We start from the raw sequence: 20,766 nt of genomic DNA, 5'->3' as shown, positions 1-20,766 counted from the left end.
CAACTTCGTCCATTCCCTACCTACTTGGGCCTGCTAATGGGAAGCAGAAATCTCGTGCATCGTCTGACGGCTTGAAATGCACTCATTGTGGAAATTAGAGGCATACACGTGAAACTTGCTTTAAGTTGCACGGGTATCCTGATTGGTGGAATGATCTCCAGGCTAAGAAATGTCTTGACATAGCTCGTAACGACGAGGGTCTTGGTACTGCAGCGGTGGCTCATGCAGAACCTCACTTGTCTTTTACACCAGAGGTTGCTCACGGTTCGGACATTCCTTCTTCTCTTGACTCAGGAAATCTTGGCTGTGTTTGTTTTAGTTCACCTGGTAATGCTGAACGTGGTGGATGGCTGCTGGACTCTGGTGCCACTGACCACATGACATTTGATGCTAAGGATTTTACACAGACTTCCTTACCAAGACGTACCAATATTGCTAATGCAAATGGTGTTATTTCCCCCGTTACTGACGCGGGCACCGTGAACTTAACCCCTACTCTGCAGCTACCTAATACTTTACTTGTTCCATCGCTATCTCATAAGCTTCTCTCCGTAAGCCAAGTGACGTCTGATCTTAATTGTATTGTGCTTATGTACCCTGCCTTTTGTCTTCTCCAGGACATTCTCACCAAGGAGATCATTGGGTGTGGTACTAAGAGAGGGGGGCTCTATTATGTGGAAGACTTTAGCGTGGGCAGAGCTCATCACATGTAGCATTCTGTTGGTGTCGAAGAGAAGGAGATTTGGCTTTGGCATCGTCGTTTAGGACACTCGTCCTTCACCTACATGAAACACTTGTTTCCGGATTTGTTTTCTAAATTGAAGCATTTTGATTTTCAATGTGAAACATGCATTTTAGCAAAAAGTCATAGGGTTTCTTATCCCTTGCGTCTGAATAAAAATGATACTCCTTTCGCCTTGATACATTCTGATGTGTGGGGTCCTTCACCAATTACTACTGTGTCTGGGTTCAAATGGTTTGTGTTGTTTGTTGATGATTGTACTCGCATGAATTGGTTTTATTTGCTAAAACATAAAGATGAAGTTTTCGGTGTGTTTAAGTCATTTCATGCTATGATAAACACCCAATTTTCTGCTAAGGTTCAAGTGTTCCGATCAAACAACGGTGGTGAATATGTTAATCACAACTTTCGGGATTATTTCAAACATCATGGCATTCTTCATGAAACTTCATGCCCCCAAACCCCTCAGCAAAACGGTAATGCTGAGCGAAAAAATCGACACATTCTTGAGATTGCTCGAGCTCTCTTAATAGGTGCCCATGCTCCTTCTCGGTATTGGGCAGATGCCGTTACTATTTATTCATCTTAACTATTTTTCCATCTAAAATCAATAATAATGTAATGAAATTATTCAAATATATTGGTTCTAAATATATAAAATATGTAATAATTTAGCCCAATCAGCAGCCATGACACAGGAGTTTGAGGCTCTCATTTTCAATGGAACTTGGAGCCTTTGCTCTTAACCTCCTAATCAGAATATTATTCGTGGCAAATGGGTTTATAAAATTAAACAACGATCTGATGGTTCCATTGACAAGTTCAAAGCACGCTTGGTTGCCAAAGGTTTTGATCACAAAAGTGTGGCATTGATTACCATGAAACCTTTAGTCAAGTAGTCAAAGCTTCCACTATTTGTATTATCCTTGCCATGACTATTCAATTTCAGTGGAAAATTTTGCAACTTGACGTCTCTAATGCCTTCTTGCATGGAGCTTTTATGGAGGATATTTTTATGGAACAACTACAAGGGTTATTGATGGCTCTAAACCTGACTTTGTGTGCAAGTTTCATAAGGCCATATATGGAACTTGAGTTTCAAGCCTCTCTGGTTGACACTTCCTTGTTCACTTTCATTCAAGACAACATTCAAAGTTTTATACTAATCTATGTGGATGACAAACTTGTTACATGCACTACCCCTACTGTGATAAATTCTGTTATTTCTAAGCTCCAACATCATTTCCCTCTTAGGGAATACTTGGAGAATGAGATGGAATGAGAAATTTATGAATAGTAATAAGATGATTTGTGAATTGGAGTGAGATAGTTTGAGTTAAGTATTTTTTAGATTTTGGGAAAGGAGATAAAGAAAATTGAATAAAAAAGATTATAAAGTTAAAATATTGTTAGAATATAATTTTTTAATATAATTTTTATTTTAAAATTTGAAAAATTTGAATTGTTTTTTATTTTTTGTTTGAAAATTTGGAAAACTTGTAATTATTAGTTTCAAAAAGTTGTAATGATTAGTTTGAAAGTGTTTGTGTTTGAGTGATATTTGATAAGGAAACAAGATGAGATGGGATGAGATAAAAATGATTTCCAAACATCTCCCAAAAGATCTTGACCCCTTAAACTATTTCCTAGGCATTCAAGCCACACACACTACTGTAGATCTTCATTTGTGTTGCTCTATATCCAATATTTGTTGCATCGTGTTGTGCTACGTGCGACAATTATGATGAACAATACGAAAAAACTAAAACAAGAAAACACAGATTTAATGTGGTTAAGTAGTATGCCACAGGAGCGGTGGCTAAATTTTCACTAACTCTCAAAATAGGGTTACATAATGTTGTATTTATACCAACACTAGGCGTACATAGGTATTAGCTCCCGTCACTCCACTCCGCTTCACTCTTGGCATTAGCCTGCTTTCTCTATATACGTATTCCACTCAATATGAGCCACATCCTACAACACATCGCACTCGCATAGTTGAAGCCAAACCAGCCCAATCTCCCTGCCCCTCAGGTGCCAAAATGTCCTGCAATGATGGTGACCCCTAGCTGATCCTATTGAGTACCGGAAAGTAGTTGGCTCCCTCCAATATTGTACACTCACTAGGCCCAATGTTGCCTTGTCTGTGAACCAACTATGCTAGCACATGCACTCTCCCTCTACTGCTCATTGGTATGTTGTCAAAAGAGTCATTCGCTTCATCAAGCACACTGTTGACCATGGGTTGTTCTACTCCAAATGAGATATTACTTTGCAAGACTTTTGTGACTCGGATTGGGCTGATGAGAGACACTCTACTTCAAGGGTTTGGTGTTTTTCTTAGCAATTGTTTGGTCTCATGGAGTGCAAAGAAGCAAGTAGTGGTGTCTCAGTCTAGCACTGAAGCTGAGTATCGAGCCACAACATCTAGATCTACTGGAAGGATTTTGGAGAAAGGAGCATGTTTTAAAAATCTTGAGGCTTTTGTATCAAGAAAAGGGTAGCAACCGGACCAAATTCTTTTTGAATTTTCAGCTTTTATGCATTTTTTATGGTTTTTGTATCCTTAGTAATACTCTAATTCTAATTTAATATGCAACAAAGTTCAGCTTGTTCTCTTATTATTCTCAATTATCTGGATTTGTCTCTAATTTTTTCCCTGTCCCGGACGTCTATGGTTCTTAAATTTAGTTCTTGGAAATCCACTCAATACAATTAGGTTCTCAATTTAATTTTCGTGGCTAATGGATTCCAAGTAAATGCTGTCTGATTCCACAGCTTCGATTCCCCTCAAATAAGTCGGTTTATGTACCAAAAGAAAGAACTTGTAATTGACAGTTGCATATGAGTATCACAGGAAAATAATTTAGTGGCTGGTGTGTACGTGCATGGGATAAGACTACCATGGTATGTTACATCCCTCAAACTTGACCAAAGTTGTCTCATCACTTCGTTTTCACTAAAAGATTTCTTCAGGAAATAGTTCGTCCTTGAGTGAAGGAGCTATCCATTGTATCTGAATATAGGTAATCTCCCAGAGATCCTCACCTTCCTTCCGCACTAAAATCTCCTTTTCCTTCATCTGTGTGATCATCTTTCTCAAAAGGTCGGGAATTAGCTCTTGAACTGTTGATTTACCAAACTCTCCCAAATCAGCTTTCATACACGTATCCATTCTTCTTAACACCCCTAACCAGAATGTCCGAAACCCGGGACTCGCTGATATCTGTTTCAAGAACTGCAAGTACACATCGGTCAAGAGCTCCATTGAAATCTTTAGGGTCCCTTCCATACTTCTCATCTCCCTCTCTGAGTTCTCCCTTCTTGAGTATTCCAGCATCTTTTCATGTAAATCATCAACCATTGCAAAGAGGACAAGGTTAAAACAGTTAATACAGTTGGTTGAAGTGAGATCCAATTCCTCAGCTAGTGTGAAGCTTCTTTTAAGAGATAGGATTGCATGGTTTCTCATCTCTTCTCGCCGGGCTAAGCTGGTCTTTCGAAATGCTTCCCCAAGTTTAAGAAATAAATTCATGGCAAAGTTTAAAGAGCCAATACCTTTTGAATTGTCCTCCATAGAGGAGTTACTTGTATTGCTCGCAACACTAAAACTGTTCCCTGATTCTGAGAATTGATTCCTATACCATTGGATCAACAAATTCACAGAATCCGCCATTAGGTCCAAAATCTTCAAATTCTTATCCAATGGACTATTCTTGAGTGCAATAAAACCAAATGCACAATCTATACAGTAAGCATAGTTTATCCGGGAAACATGGGTCCCGTCTGACAACAACATGATCAATGTCTCAACTCCCTGATCATAGGTTTCTGGGTGCCGCCCAGTGACTGATAGCAAATGAAGCACCGACTTCCATCCCAATTGGGTTTGCAAATTTGCAGGATACTCTATAAGAATCTTGCTCGCTGATTGTGTTATCAACTCACAACATGAGTCCAGGATTTCTTTGTCCAGCTTCCACATTAAATTGATGGACTTGAAAATGAGCTCCTCTGGGAACTTCTCATGTCGATACGTACTTAGGAGCTTAAGACATACCTTGGAAAGGCATATAATGGCCTTCTCTGCGAATGGAATGGGGGAGAACATAGGAAACTGAGTGACTGCTAGCATATAATCATGAAAATTAGGCCAAAATTCCTGGAACCTTTGAATATTGGCCAAAGCAATGGCAATCACCAAATCCCAACAGAATCCAACTGTTTCTTCTTCTTCAATGGGGGTGCTGAACTTTTGTCCTTTTCCAGCAGCTGCAAATATTAGAGAGCGGCCAAGGTTGAATAAAGCTTCATCAGGTAAGTTTGAACTATTGCTGAAGATATTCCCGATATGGCACTGTTTAATGATCTTCAAATTCTGTTCAAATTCACTCATGTTTAAGGACAGAGAGTCTTCCGTACTGTCTAGAGATAGAAAATGTGAAAACCGACTAATTGTGCTAGAAGCCTGGCGGCTACCAAATTTAGGATTGCGAGCAGGGAAGATTATGGCTGATTCAGATTCTTTTGGGATGTCAGATGAAGAGGGGGAAGCAGTATCAAATTCAATGACAGATTGGGGAAGTAGTTTTAGCCTTTTAAGTTTCAATAAGCAGTCCACAATATTTCCCCATCCCCCACGAATTGATTCCCCGAAGTTATTGGCAATGGTGAAAACAGCTAGTGTGGCCATTTTTGGCTTCATATCATTGCTGAATACAAATAAGGTTTCTTCCGCAGAGGCATAAGGATTTAGCAGTGTAGTGTATTTGCAGAAAGAGGCGAGGAGCTCATCTAGAGTGTCTTCCAATCCATACTGTGCTATCCTGGCAATTGAGAACAGCACTTCAACGCATTCATGTAGGAATTCTTCTTCGTCAGTATGTTCAAAGAATGCAGAGAGAGAAGCAACCGATGGCCCAGCAATGCAAGCAAACATGTCTCTTCCCAGCCGACGATCAAAATTACTTAGTACCAAGGGTTGTGTATAGTTGGATCGATTCATCAGCTCAATCCATCTGCTTGGATTCATATCTACTTGCACGCCAGGCTGACCAAAAAGGGTGATAGCATTGTTTGAAATAGAACAAAAAAGCTCGGAAAGGTACTCCCGAGGAAGATCCTGCCCTCCATTGATTGCTCTATTGTTCCTGATGAACTCCTCTTCTGTCATCTTCTTCCTTACCTGCGGATTGTGTTGATCAGTGTTGAGCATAATAAGGGAGTAGCAAAGAATAAAGACTGCATCCTTGGTTGCAAAAGTATCTGTGGATTGTTGATCATAAAATTTCTCTGAGAATGATTCTAGAATCCGCTGTATCTTTTGGGACTCTCCTGGCAATCGGAAAGTCTCTAGAAACGTTCGTAGAGCAGTGTCAAGAATCATGCCTGAAAAATTGAAGGTATCCGTGAATTCCTTAAGAACGAGAACGTGAAACTGATCGGGGTCGCCAAGATAATCCCCAATCATGTTCTTGTCTAGTCCAGGAGCATAGCGGAAGAAGAAAGCATGGGCTTTGGGATCTGGGGGATCAGAAACCAACTTGGATAGTTTAAGGTAATCCAATCCCTTCTTTTCATCTCTGTTGAAATGGTTTGCTGCAATCAATATTTTCTTTTTCTGTGCTTTCCTTACCCTTACAAATTCCACCCAAGACTCGAGTTCATGATCTTGGGATTTCTCCTCCCAAAAGGGTCTATACTCTGTGATCTCAGCTGGGTACGGATCAAAAGGGCTCAAATCATCTTCTCTATCAATATTATCCGCAATGTTGTGAATCATGGTTGCTAATCCTTCGAAGGCTTGTACCTGTGAAGCAGTCGCAGGGCTAGCTACCGGAAACGTGTTCTTGCAAAGTAGCTTCCCGGTGTCCTCAAATATGCTTCGACAAAGGGGATCACAATCATAGTTCACAAAGGCTTCAATTATAAACGTTGGTTGCCTGCAGAAATTTATAATTCCTTCAAGTGCAACTTCTTGGAGTGGCAATGGGCTTCCAAGAGCGGCAACTCTAAGCAATACATAGACAAAAAAGGCTTCCAGTTGGAGACGGATAAACCTGCAAAAAAATATATATATACGATTTCTGGGTTCTCCTAAAAGATCTTGGTTTCAAATCTAAGAAAATTAAATTATGAGCTATCGGATTTTTAACCTGCGAAGAAAGTGGTAGATGTTCAAAACAGTGCTGCAAATCATGGACAAAACAAGAGGGCTTGATCGTATTCCGTAATGGATTAAATGGTGAAATAGGTCATCCCTGATCATCCTCAAAAGCTTGGGGTGCCTCCCGATTTCATCTCCGCTCCATTCTATTGCGGAGTTGATCAAAACCAAAGCAAAAAGCTGCACATCTTCGTCCGCAGCTTGAAAACTAGAACTCTCTGTCTCCACCACTTGAACTACATTTAGCAGAGAGCACAAGAAGTGAAAGATATCGACTGCACATCGAACGCCATACCCGGAATCCAAATTGCCACCAACGTCAACATCGTGGCCATCCGACTCAGACTCTGAATCCTCCCCTTGCTTAACCTCAATCTCGGGCAGTCGGGAGAATATAATCTGGATTAGTTCATGCATTGTGTACCGCGCACTGCGCTGAAGCAAATCCCCTCTGCTCGCTGATTGCTGCACCACCTGAAAGCACGTGTTGACGACAGTGCAGACAGCGTGATCGGTGAGCAAAACCGAGGTGCGGTGCTTCATAACACCGGTAAGAACCTGTAAGATTTTCAGCATAACGGCATCCTCAGAAGTCGAATCAATCTTCTCTAACCGACAGGTCGTGATCCCAATAACAATGGAATTGATACCTTCTTTCACTCCCGGGGTCTTCTCGTCGAAGATTTCGAGCGTAAGCACTTTCAAAATGGCGGAAAGAGCGATACCTGTGGCGGCGGCTGGGATGTCATCGCCTTGAATCACTTGGAGGAATGGGGTGAGATAGATAGAGGGATCGACCGTACGCCATTCTTGTTGGGTATTGAAGAGGAGTGCTCGAAGCGATTTCAAGGATTGTAGGATCGTGGGATCGACATTCTCCTCAGGAACGAAGAATTGGGAAGTTGGATCGAGAGGAGGACGACGGATCACTGCCATAACAGCGCCCAATTCGGTGTTCAGCATGCACGAGATTCCGAGATCTTTCCTTCTGGATCTGGCTGCCGAGTCTTTCTTTGTTTCTCGGCTCGACGTGTAGTCGTTTTCGTCTGTGTCTTGATATTGATCTCTTGCCATGTCCATAGTGAGTAGAGGAAGAAATTAGTGGAAAAGCAAAGAGAAGAAAAAACATTTGCATGCAGAAGTTCAAAAAACGGTTAGGAACGGACAGCGGATGTTTTGGAGGGAGAGAGTTTCGGAATCTTTGTGGTTATGAAATGAGCAATATTTTAGGGGTTTGAAGCAGATGAGAGAAAGGTCTCCGACAGATTTGTTTAGCGACGCTGACAGAGGGAGAAAGGTTGTCGGAGGTTGTCGGTTTAATTTTTTTATTTAATCGTCTATTATTTTTAATTAATTTGTTTGGTTCCAAAATGAACGTTTGAAGATTTCTACCGTTAATAACTCCTGATTTTGTTCATTTCGGTTAAAAGATGCCTTGGCTGCTACTTCCTTTTTCCCAAATTGCAAATTCAGGTTAAAAATCATACCTACTTTTATATATATCATATATCATATATGTATATATATATATTTCTATTGCTGCAGTGCAATATTTATAAAGTAGGACAAAAAATAAATATGAGAATATGGTTATTGGAATTTTGAAATTTATACACTAGCTAGCTGCAATGAGCAGATGGAAGGAAGAACAAAGGCAGCAACAGTAGTCAAAAAGCAAAGTCTGATGACCGCATATGCAATGGCGTATCCATCAAAAGTGATTCTTTCTCCACTCAGTTCACTCCAATTCTCCAATTCTCAAATCTAAAGATTATTCTTAAATTTTTTTAATCTCATTTTTTTTAGAATTAAAAATCAAATTACTACTCTCCTTTTCGAAATGAAAATGAATGATTATTTTTTTTAATAATTAAATTAAGAACTTATAAATATTATTAAATTTTATAAATATGTATTTTAACTTTTTAAAACTTACATTGTTGTTATTTTAAAATATGATTTATACATATATAATTAATTTATCTAATATAGACTATCCTGAAATGGTATTCAAAACGATATGGTACCGAAATATTTCGTTTCAATGCCTTAAATATACTTTGGTTTGTCCTTTGTTTAGTAACGCAGAGAGAGGGAGAAAGGTTGCCTATGACTTCGGTGGCGATGGAGGTGGCTCTGCGTGCGATGACGCTGAGATGAGAGAGAGAGAGATGACACCGCAAGGGGCTGAGAACTAGGAGTCTGAGAGAGGATAGAGGTGTTGGTCGTGACACAGTCGTCGTGGGACGTGGGGGTCCTCGACAATGAGAGAGGAGAGAGTCTAAGTGAGAGAAGACAATGTCACGAGAGGGATAGGGAGAAAGAATTGTGAAAAGTGAAATGTTGAAGGGGGAAATGGGGCAGAATCAAACGATTTTTAACCCTAGCCAAAAATCAATGCCGTTGTTTGGTGAGGTTTCATTTAATTATTTTTTACAAGATTAAAAATAAAAATATTTGAAACGGCGTTGTATTGTATAAAAAATATATATTATATCAGTTAGTTAAGCAGTTTGAATCGAGACCAAACCAACCGACGTCGATTTTATTAATTTTTTCCCGCCGGCCGTCCAGTTCTCCACCGATTTTGGCCGATTCTTAAATTTGGCAGCTTGTCTCCATTGGTGATGGTCGGTCCGACTGATTCTTGTAAACTCCTAATTTCTACCGTTAATATTAATAACTCCTGATTTTTTTCATTTCGGTTAGTGATCAAACTAGTGGAAACTGGAAATTCAACACACGTCAAAGATGCTTTGGCTGCCATTTCCCTTTTCCCAAATTTACAAATTCAGGTTAAAAAATAAAATCTTATCGGATGTTGATACTTACAGACTCTACTTATAAATGCCATGCGATCCATATGAGCTCTTTAGCTCATGCCACAAGCAAAACAGCGTATCAAAAGCATCACTGTCGTCAAAATTACAATCTCCGGTTTGAGAAACACCCATCAGCATCTTCAACCACTCTTCATGTAGGGTCGAGAACTCTGATCTCCGCTCACATGACCTGAAACTTTCGCCAAGTGATTTTCTCATCACTTGGCCAGCCTTTGATGCAGCTTCAACCACCTGTTCCGGAATTCCAGCCATCGTTGCCACTTGCAATCCATAGCTCTCTGGGCATGCTCCAGAGGTTAGCCGGTACAGAAAAACCAACTCCTGGTCACCTTTAGAATTGCAGTCCGATTTTGACTTGAAAGTGCAGGCCATGTGTTGCAGGGTGACATGAGGATGAGAAGCAAATTCCTTTGTAAGTGGGTGGTAATGTGTAGCAAATAGCAGTCGACAGTTAACCTTTTCGATCAAATTGCGAAATACCTGGACGATATTCATGGTTGGTTTCATTGAAATGGACAACACGTGTTAAAAATAAAACATAGTGAACAATGGCACATACAATACTTCTGAACAAAAAGGTTAATAACTTGATAGTATGTAATTACCCTAAATTATAAGTGGCCTAGATCATTCTTTTGTGCATTTTTTTTTTTTTGGTTTATTCTTTCAGATCATTCTCAATGCTGCCTCCAAAAGTACCATATTCCTTATGCGGGATATAAGAGTATACGTGTGCTATTGTCCATGCCTATTTCAAAAGAAACAGCTACGTGACAGTAGTGATCAATTCACCCGAATACATGCTCGCCAATCATCAATGTGCAACATGTTTTTAAGCACTAAACTGGCTATTATCTACAAAGCAAAAAGTTTAATTATATCAATAATGCAAAATTTTAGTACTTAAAAATTGTTTTTCTTTCAAAGTAGGTCATATTTATGTTTTTTTTTTCCAGAGTAGCCACCACTAGTTTAGAATAAACCAGTACAGAAAGATTTTACATGTCAATATGTCCAATGCGTTGGACCCCATGGATCAGGAAGTACACAATCAAAGTGTGACAGTACATGTGAGGTGAGCAGATAGATATATATATATATAAATATATATACATACTGCTGCAGTGCAATATCTATAAAATAGGATAAAAAATAAATATGAGAATATCGTTATTAGAATTTTGAAATTTATACACTAGCTGCAGTGAGCGGATGAAAGGAAGAACAAAGGCAGCAAAAACTAGTTAAAAAGCAAAAGCCTCACCGCATATGCAATGGCGTATCCATCAAAAGTGCTTGTTCCTCGACCCAGTTCATCAAGAATAACCAAAGAATCTTGAGTGGCATTTTGAAGAACTGATGCTGTTTCCATGCACTCAACGAAGAAGGTACCTACAAAAGATTGACATTCAAAGTCCATCACATGCAAACTAAGTAGATGTGTCTGAGACTGAGTTTCAATCCATGTCAGATTGTGTTTGCTAGAAAACGAGATTTAGCTTTAACATCCAATACTGTAATTAGTAATACAGTAAAAGGAAGCAAGCATACATTTTACTTGGTGTAAGAAGACTGTCAAGTGATGGCCCATTTATATGTACAAGCCACTTCACTTGAGTTCAGCAATTGAATAAGTTTTCCAGCATGAATTATTGTGAAGCACAAATATCAAATTAGCCAGTAGAAGTTATCTTCTTATTTTAATAGTGTTGGATGGTCATACTAGAAAGGGTCATTCAAAATATTACTGAGAGTAATTAATTAAGCTTCCATCAGTTTTTTCAATTAAACCTAGCAAAAACCACCACTGTAACACCACCGCATACAACTACTGAAGGACATGACAGGATCTACTGGAACACCTACCACCATGACTGCAGTGGCTTTATGACCACTGTACCATCAAAACCCACATCCCCTCGCATTCCACTGGTGGCATTACTATATTATGAAGTACTGCATGCACTTTTTTCATTTCCCCTTTTATTTTCTAATTCTGAATTTGCATAGATATGCAGAACTAACACTGTTTTCTTTGTTCTCTCATTTTATTTTTTTCTTCCGTTATTACTTGGCTGTTAAATGGTTCAGCATGCCAACTTCTCAGTTCTCGCACAAAACAAGGGGGATTCAGATAACAGAGAGTGAAGCAACCAGTAAATTAAATTATTTTTTAAAAAAAAAAAAACAAAAATTGATGGGTACTTTGTTACCATTAAATTTTCCTTTTTGGTGCTAGAGAAAACTTACTCTCCCCGGTCATGATTCGATCAGTAGCACCAAGCCGTGTGAAGATAATATCCACGAGTGAGAGAACACACAACTCACAGGGCACATAGCAGCCCAGCTGTAAGTCATTGCAGATTAACAAATGTAAATAAGATGAACGCAAACAGAACATCAAGGGGTTTAAAATATAAGAGGTTAATTCATTTGTAGGCCTTAAACAACAAAATAAATTACCCAGAGGGAGAAAAAGAACCTGTGCCAGTATGACAGCTAGACATGTTGCACGCAAGAGAGTTGATTTCCCACCCATATTAGGTCCGGTCAATAGCAAAGTTCGAGCATGATAACCATCTATATCCTTACCAAGGATAATGTCATTTGGGACAGGCAATCCTCCATTCTCTCCAAGGGCAAATGGATGCCATAGCCCTTTAACTTTAAGCGTGGGTCCCGTTTCTTCCCCCACAGTCATATTTTCAGATTGAGGCAAAAAAACAGGTCTAGACATCGCCCCGCATGATAAAGTAGCAGTGACTCCAAAAGATCTTAGTACATCGATACAGTTGATGGCATAAATGACTTCAACCCATTGAGTAGCTTTTTCAATAAATAACTCAATAAGAATGGAGAGTGTTTCAGCATCTGAATCTATTATATTGTGATTCTGGCACCAAAGAAAACAGTGTGAGCCACAACACTAGAAACTAAAATCACCACTCAAAGATAATAAATTAAGAGAACATGCACTCGTGCTGATTATAATGCTTTAGAAAATACCGAATAGATTTGATGCACAACTGACTAAACAGATCAGAAATCAAGCCAATTCATAAGACAGTAAGGTGGTTTGAACGAAGAAATGTATTGGATCAAAGATACAAGACCTGGTAATTCGGGAACTCGCTATCTACAGCTGCTTCAAATTGGGCAAGGAATTGGTCCAGCCCATCACTACCACTTAGCATTGGAATTCTACATACTTTTGCTAAAGACTTGATTATATGCCCCTCATTCTGTAATAGTGTTAAGAGATCAAATCCAACACGCAGGCCTTTCACAAGTGACCCAAACAGTTTAACCTGTACCATGCTAAAAACATCAGATATTTTCAAATATAAAAATAGAAGTGATCAAACTAGATAATTCTATTAACTTTCAAACAGGAAATATTATTATTACTAGAGAAAAAGGTAGAAAAGACTTACTCGCTGTTTCAATACTTTTTTTCCAAATGAGGGCAGTAACAGAGAAGCTGATGACTGAACACTAGCTTTAATCCGTCCAAGCAACCTTTCTAAATCAGGAAGCTTGTGAAGATATTGAGCAACAAGTGACATAATTTCTGAACGTGCAACTAAATCTTCAACCACATTAAGCCTATTATCAATGTCTTCAATAGCTTTTAGCGGATGGCAGATCCAATTCCTTAAAAGCCGCTTACCAGATGATGTCATACAATTATCAAGATATTTGTACAAAGTACCTGAAATTCAATCAGCATTAAGCTTTTAAGGGGTTACATAACTAAGAATGAAACCAAAATATAGAACACATTTTCCAGAGTATTTTTCTTAAAGATAAGGAGATTAATGAACTTGCCTGATGGACCACCATCAGCATTATTACTGAAAATCTCAAGATTGACCAGTGTCTGTCCATCCATTTTGAGGCAACCCCTATAAACTTGATATGGCAGTATGTCTCCATTCCGTATGACATCATCTAACTGCAATTTTTTTTATAAGTCAGGTCAATTACTATAAACAACAGACACCCTTGCAGCAGATTTTCCTTACTCTTAATGCTTTAAGAAAAGATAAGCTTACCATCAACCTGGATAGATGACTTATTAGTCCACCAAGAGCAGATAAGGCAATATCATGGTGCATCACATTATCAAGGACATGATTCCATAAAGTAGAAGACCCTTTAAAGTATCCCTTCAATTGCACCAAATTTCTAACTTCAGAAGCTTCCATGAAATCTGTAATCAGCTGCACCGGACTCAATTCCAGTGTAACAGGACCTGCAAGATAAACAAAACTTGATGATTTGAACCTACTTATTGGGAGATTCTAAACTCATGATAAGGTAACTATTTGGTTTCTTATCATATAAACATGCATGTATATAATAAGAAAAATGATACTTACAGTCGTGAATGCCCAAACGTCATGCAGTCGCTTTGAAAAAAGTGAATAAATATGGAACCCACATGAAAAGAAATTAATTTTTTAATAGTGGACCCCACTCTTTTTCAAAGCGATTGCACGGCGTTTGCGCATTCCACGACTATATGTAGCATTACTCATATAATAAAATCTTAAATAACTGAATACAAACTCCCAGCCAAAACTGTGCTCTGCAATAACTGAATATAAAAACTCTGGTTTGAAATCCGTGCTCTGATTCCACTTTTGTCACTCCAAATTGCAATCTCTCCTATTTAGAAATTGCACGTACACAATTCATGATTCTCTCTAGGTTTTAGAGCACAGTAGCCAAAGCATCTGCCATGCTGAAGTCAAAGCTCAACCTTTTTTTCATACATAAAGTCAGAATAAATCCACCGAGATACATAATCTAACCTAATTTCAAATTCAGCATGTTGAAATCAATGTCAATTATATTGCAGAACTCTGGCTAAAAATGTTGTTCTTCCCAAGTTGTATTTGTATTGCACACAGTGGTTGAACTGATATGGTTATACATAACATGTGAAAAACCAATGCAATACTTGTAAAGTATGTGTAGGTTCTGAGCATTTAATGTAAACTTTTTGTTTATAATCTTCCATTCAGAAAAGTTATCAGTATTCTGACCTGTTAATGAGTACTTTCTGAGGGCTTTATGAGCTTCCTTGGACAGCCCTGCAGGAGTTGAATATTTAAGTGTCAAAGTATGAAATTCTTGTCACATAAAAGTTCAGAAATGGAACTCTACTCAAACCACAAATGTTGGAGTTGGGGAAGAATGCTCACCTCTACTCTCATATATAACTTCTTTCGGCGACACCTAAAATCAAATCCCCAACAAGAGAATTAAGCTTTATTTTTCAAATTTGATGGTTATCCACAAAAACAAATTGCAAAAAGCAAACTATACATTAACCCATACCTGCATCAGCAAAGCCCCAAGAGCAGCACAGGACGCATCATCCTTGATTGAACCAACCCAAATTTTTAAAGCAGCACAATCCACAAAAGCAAAGCCATATACAATCGAACCGTTATCCAAGCCAGAATGCTCCTACAGACAAAATTCAACAAAAAATAGTGTTAAAATATCAGAACAGATTTTTCTGGTTGGTAATAGCCATAAGATAAGTACATAGAACCATTACTGGTTCGTGCAGCAGAACCCTTTTCAGGAAATGATGTAGGAGCATGCTTAAAGTTAACTACCTCATTAAATACAATAAACAGTGCTGGTGAAAAAAAATGTTACTTCAAGGTGCTCATAAAGGTGAAAAAAGCGACAAATAAGGAGAAAATCACAGTGCATTGTTCTAAGGTAATAATAAACCAAGCCTTCATAATCTACAAAAATTTTCCCGAAGCATAGAGATAAAAAAACAGAAACAATTCTTGAGATCGAATCTTTTTCCCACTGGCAGACCATCTTTAATGATGAGATCATAAGATGAGCTTGAACTAAGACAACAATTTCAGAAATGTGTACTGAAAGATAAATGACAAGCTTATTCTGTCATGCAAACAGCAAATAAATTCAGGACATATCCCAAAGGTTGACATTGGGCAAGTATATAAGGGAACATAATTAAGTAGTGACAGTGAAGACCTCTTTTATTGCAAGAAGATGAACAGCATCAGGCCCAATATTACCATCAGTTGCGGTTGATGGGGTGACTACCTGAACCAATTTTCTTGAAATTACCTGAATCAATTTTTTTAGTCAAACCAAGAAACTTAATGTTAACTCAAGCACTGATATAAAATTATAAACCCAGAAAGACAAGATGCAAAAGAACCCAAAGGTACTACTGACACATTAAAGTTTCAGAGTACAACAAGTATAAATATAAAATTCATATTATGTGCATGCATAAAACAAGAGAAAAACTGATGGTAACAAAATAACAGTCTTTAGGTGTGGCTTACAGCTTTTATCATAGAAACTTACCATTCATTAGCAGATACCTAAATTTTTGGCACCAGATGAGGAAATAGATAACAATCAACGTTAAGGCTAGAAAGCCAAACACTATGTTCAATTGTAACAAGCGGCAAACACAAGATAGATATCATGCGTCAAGCATAGACCCAATAAAGAAAACTCTATGAATTCATTTGAAGTGCCCATCATTCAGCATGGATAACTCACAGAATTTGAACCTCTGGCTTTTGCTTGATCAGATGTCTCCAACTGCTCTATTCGTCCAACTTTATATCTTCAGAAAGAACAAAGCAAAAGCAACAACTCAGAAATAGCAACAGTTGTGGCTAGATCAAGCAAGTGTTTGTGATAAACTCCTATGTGTGTGCGGTAAAATTAGCAGATGCAGTGGATGAAAACACAGAACATGCCCAGTAAAAGATTTTCATTTCAGCAAACATGCTGAGCTTTACCCTTTACAGAAATCCTTAACAGGAGTTTTTGCATACCAGGCTGCCTTCTACCAGAGAAGAACTTAACTACAAAATGTAGTTAAAAAGTAGAGACAATTGCAATTTCCTTACTCTTCCGTTTTTTTCTAATAAGTGATCAAATATTTTACTAAAAAATGCAAAAGGAGCAGCGCAAGTACATAGGAAATATACAAGAGGAACACCTAAATTGCAACAAAGAATTTCCTCACTCTTCCTTAAAAGGCATAATTCAACAAAGAATACACAGATAGGGTAAGACTAATGCAAGTCTGGTCACCCTCTTACCCACGAGCAACAAGCTTTTGAACAGCATCATCTATCCCACTTTCAGATATACCGACCTGATAGAAAGGAGAGATTTATCGAGTACAAAATCAAGCTTCAATAGATGAAAAACTAGCTCAAGTGAGCTATTGAAAAAGGAAACAAGAACCAAAACTATGTCAACGTGTAGTCACCTGCCGACATTTCCCCACACCACTAAATGTCATTTTCCAGTCAAGCTCCTTATGGCCAATTTCAGCATCTAGTTCATAAAGCTCGTAAAACTTTCCCTGTATCACAATTTGTGACACTAGGTAAATATATTCCAAAACCATAAATTATAATTTAAAAAATCACTGCAGCAAACAATTCAGCACATCTAAATCAAGTTTTTTAGTGTAATTCTCAAACGTAGAAAGATAAAACATGGATAGCTTCCAATGACCCAAACTAGGATGAGAATATTTCTCCTTTTAGACAATTGGAGGCCGCTTGAGCCTAAGGGCAGGAGGAGGATTTCATCCCATAACCCATAAATCTTACCCAGAGAGTTATATAACATATCTTGCAGTCACCTTCATGTAGGAAGCATCAAGACAACAAGCCCACCTAATGGCCTCCGTGTAAAAAAAAAACCAAATAGAACAAAAGAAAGAGGTATTTTTTTCCTATGATCAGAATGGATTGCTTTGCTCGTGGTGCATCTGTCATGTTGTAGCATTCAATCTTTCTACCAAGTCTCCAACAGAAGAAGGTTTGCATCTTCTTAGTAGCCATTGATTAGAAATCGATTGACATCAGTAAATTAAATATAAAATGACTTTCAGGCCTATTCTTGCTCTAATGCACAAGGACGGGTAGAAACATATCCTGTCAATGAAATTATCAAGATTTGATGCAACATTGACTAACCACTTTAAAGAAAAGCACAACATCCATATATTGACATTTGACACTCCAATATTGTTTCTGAGATGCTGACATTTTCTTCAGAGCATCTGGTGGTATATAAAGTGTCTTCTTGTCATAAAGAGGATCACCAGGCCTTCGCCCATTGGCATCTTTGATTCGAGCAGGGTCAAGCCACTCAAACTTGCTCGTTGTATCAGATACTTCTGTATGATTCTTATTTAAAACTGTTGAATCATGGAGTAGTTTCAGCCTTTTGCTCGAATCCATCAAGGAAGTGTCATTCTTAACCCCACAACTTGGAATATCCTCTTGAAATCGCTTCAAACAAGAAGCAAGAGGTCTCATACCAGGCGTTTCAGGCCCAAGAATATCGTCATCAATTTCGATATGCAAGGCGCATTGTTGATCAACTATCCCACTAGAATTGACTACATCACCCTTTTTGGGACGTTGGGAAGCCACATCTTGTTTATGCAATCCTTCCGGCTCAACATATCTACCAGATATTGTAGAAACATTAGAGAAACCACCATCACCCAACTTCCTGCAAATTTCACACGAAGCATACAACAAGATGTGACACAAGCATATAAGTGCAAAGTTAGTCAGCTATAACATCAGATACTTTGTAGTCAGGTATAAACCTCAGACTGACAGTTGTTTATACTAGTCATGACATATGCCATCCATGCCGTAATTTGTGTATGTGACAACATCATAAAGCTACAGGTATCATTAACAACTATAAGCTTGAATTTCAAAACTTGAGAGTGACTAGATTTGTGAATAAAGTTGTATGAGACAAGCGCCATTCAACTATGTCTCAAGATATTTCAAAATGTACTCCTTCATAAGTTGCTGCAGGCTCGAAATGATCATTGATTTACTTTTGACATAAACTTCTAATCAGTGCCATCATTTTGCAGTTGACTAAACAATGAATAATCAATTAATATCTTCAAAAGGCAAATGCCTGAGTTAATCTATTCTCTACAATTCTCAAGCAACACCATGAAGTGTAAGCCATAATATTTACATATGCTTTTCATTTCTCTCAGCAGCCTGATGGTAGGTAGTATTTCACAGTAAAAGAGGTTGACAATTCAAACTCCACTATACTCGGATACTAGAGATATAAATAATTACAGTACTCTTTCAAACATGGCAACATGCAGCCAAATAAAACTTAAAATTTCAAAATAACAACTACTAGCAAGTTAAAACAGTACCTCTCGCTAGCCTTTTCTCCATCGTCAACCTTCACAAACTTATGCATTATACTCGAGAACAGGGAAGAATCTCTGTCGTTCTCGTTTGTGGCGAACTTCACAGGCAAAACCTGCCGCGGCACCTTCTCCGGCGGTGTGTCGGTTCCTCTGATTTCAAAAGACGAGTCCATGGCAGCATCATTCGTGGCCCGATTGAGAGCGGAACCTTTCTGCTTCTCCTGCTTAGAAGGAAACTGAGGAACTCGCCGGCTTCCGATCACATTTCCAGCACCGGAGCCATTGGTCTCCGACGAGGGTTTCTGAAAAAATGAGAGTATCGATTTTTGGCGCTGCATTTTTCAGATCTTCGGAGAGAGAGAGAGAGAGGGAGGAGGAGGGGGAGAGGGATAGGTCAGGGAAGCGGTATTTATAAGAATGTGAAAAAATGGCGCCAAAGTTTTGCCCCTACCACTTGGGCAAAGAACATGCGTTGTGAACATTCTCTCCTTGATGAAAAAGCACAGTTAGGTCGTGCTCGCTTCTTAAACCAAACTGATCAACTATCTTAAATTAATTATCGAAGAGATTTATTATTTTTTTAATTTTTTATAAAAGAATTAAACTCATCCAAATCTATTTTATACATTTTAATTTAAAAAGTTAAACTCATCTCAATAAGATCTATAAGATATTACTATTCACGACTAATTTAACTGATCATCTAAACATTCAAATGTACCATTGCCCTTTTGTAAAAGGGAATTTTAGAGTTGGTGGCAGTTAGGGGGTGGAATTAGTTCAGTTGAATTGGTTTTGAACAAATTTTAGAATCAAAGGGATATAAATCAGTTTTGAAAATCTGAAAATCAATACCGACCTATTCATCCAAGAAACGGAACATATAATTTTTTTTAGTCTAACTCGGTTCGATTTACATGTATGATTCGGTTTGATTATTAATAATTACTAACTTACCAACATCTAATATATAGCAGTATAGTATACTTGGTAGTGTCTAACTTATTAGCTATTATATTAATTTAGTATAGTATAATTAGTGAGATTAACTTATTATACTAGATTTATTTCTATACTTGTAAGTAATATCTAATTTATTTATATATTAAATTTATATTAGTGTCTAATTACATGTTATTATACTAACGTTTAACTTATTTCTATACTTAATTATGTATAGTAATAATGCTATAATGTTTACATATACTAAATTATTAATCTATTTATATTATATTATAAGTGCGTTGTTTTATAGTAATTAGCATATACTAATATAATATTGAATTTGACTATAGCCTATAAAGTTCTAGATTTTTTATATGAATATATATGATCAAATGTGTAAAAATTATTTAGTAAAAAATATATATTATAATTTATTATACCAAAAATGTATTTATCCTTAATATATATATATATATCAAAAGTAAGTTTATCTGTTAAAAAAAAGTAAGTTTATATTAATAACTTAATATTAATATTCACATTTAATATTAAAATTTAATATTATATTAATTTTCTGTTATAAAATTATAATTGATATGTTATGTCAAATGTTTTATTAAAATTTATAATATTAACTTTATGTAATAAGATTAATATTATGTTAAAAGATTAATTTTATTTTATAAGATTAATATGCAAGAATAATAAGATTACAGTTTGATGTTATATTAATTAGCGAGAAATAATATAATAACAACTATATCACAATCTGTTTACAACTAAGGATAAAATAATTATTTTTTTATGTACTTTAAATTGTTGATAG

At 37.4% G+C, this 20,766-nt stretch overlaps 2 protein-coding genes across 2 annotated transcripts; both read right to left on the bottom strand.

Annotated features, from left to right (window-relative positions):
- Positions 1 to 3,704: 3,704 nt before the first annotated feature.
- Positions 3,705 to 7,985, bottom strand: LOC108992663 (ARF guanine-nucleotide exchange factor GNL2). The gene is made up of 2 exons (XM_018967268.2): positions 6,901 to 7,985; positions 3,705 to 6,804 (listed from the first exon to the last, which is right to left on the bottom strand). Exons 1-2 carry the CDS (start codon positions 7,983 to 7,985, stop codon positions 3,705 to 3,707), a joined length of 4,185 nt encoding a protein of 1,394 aa, XP_018822813.1.
- Positions 7,986 to 9,652: 1,667 nt separating this feature from the next.
- Positions 9,653 to 19,447, bottom strand: LOC108992655 (DNA mismatch repair protein MSH7). The gene is made up of 17 exons (XM_018967258.2): positions 18,999 to 19,447; positions 17,770 to 18,313; positions 17,052 to 17,147; positions 16,879 to 16,934; positions 16,328 to 16,394; positions 15,785 to 15,880; positions 15,101 to 15,232; positions 14,965 to 14,998; positions 14,806 to 14,853; positions 13,810 to 14,009; positions 13,583 to 13,709; positions 13,189 to 13,466; positions 12,868 to 13,062; positions 12,237 to 12,647; positions 12,005 to 12,101; positions 11,019 to 11,146; positions 9,653 to 10,234 (listed from the first exon to the last, which is right to left on the bottom strand). The coding sequence occupies exons 1-17, from the start codon at positions 19,331 to 19,333 to the stop codon at positions 9,749 to 9,751; spliced, it is 3,330 nt and encodes a 1,109-aa protein (XP_018822803.1). The 5' UTR covers positions 19,334 to 19,447; the 3' UTR covers positions 9,653 to 9,748.
- Positions 19,448 to 20,766: the final 1,319 nt, after the last annotated feature.

The sequence above is a fragment of the Juglans regia genome, chromosome 1 (assembly GCF_001411555.2).
Source record: "Juglans regia cultivar Chandler chromosome 1, Walnut 2.0, whole genome shotgun sequence".
Classification (NCBI taxonomy): Eukaryota; Viridiplantae; Streptophyta; class Magnoliopsida; order Fagales; family Juglandaceae; genus Juglans; species Juglans regia.
Note: the sequence above shows the minus strand (reverse complement) of the source record. Positions and strands in the feature narration are given on the sequence as shown.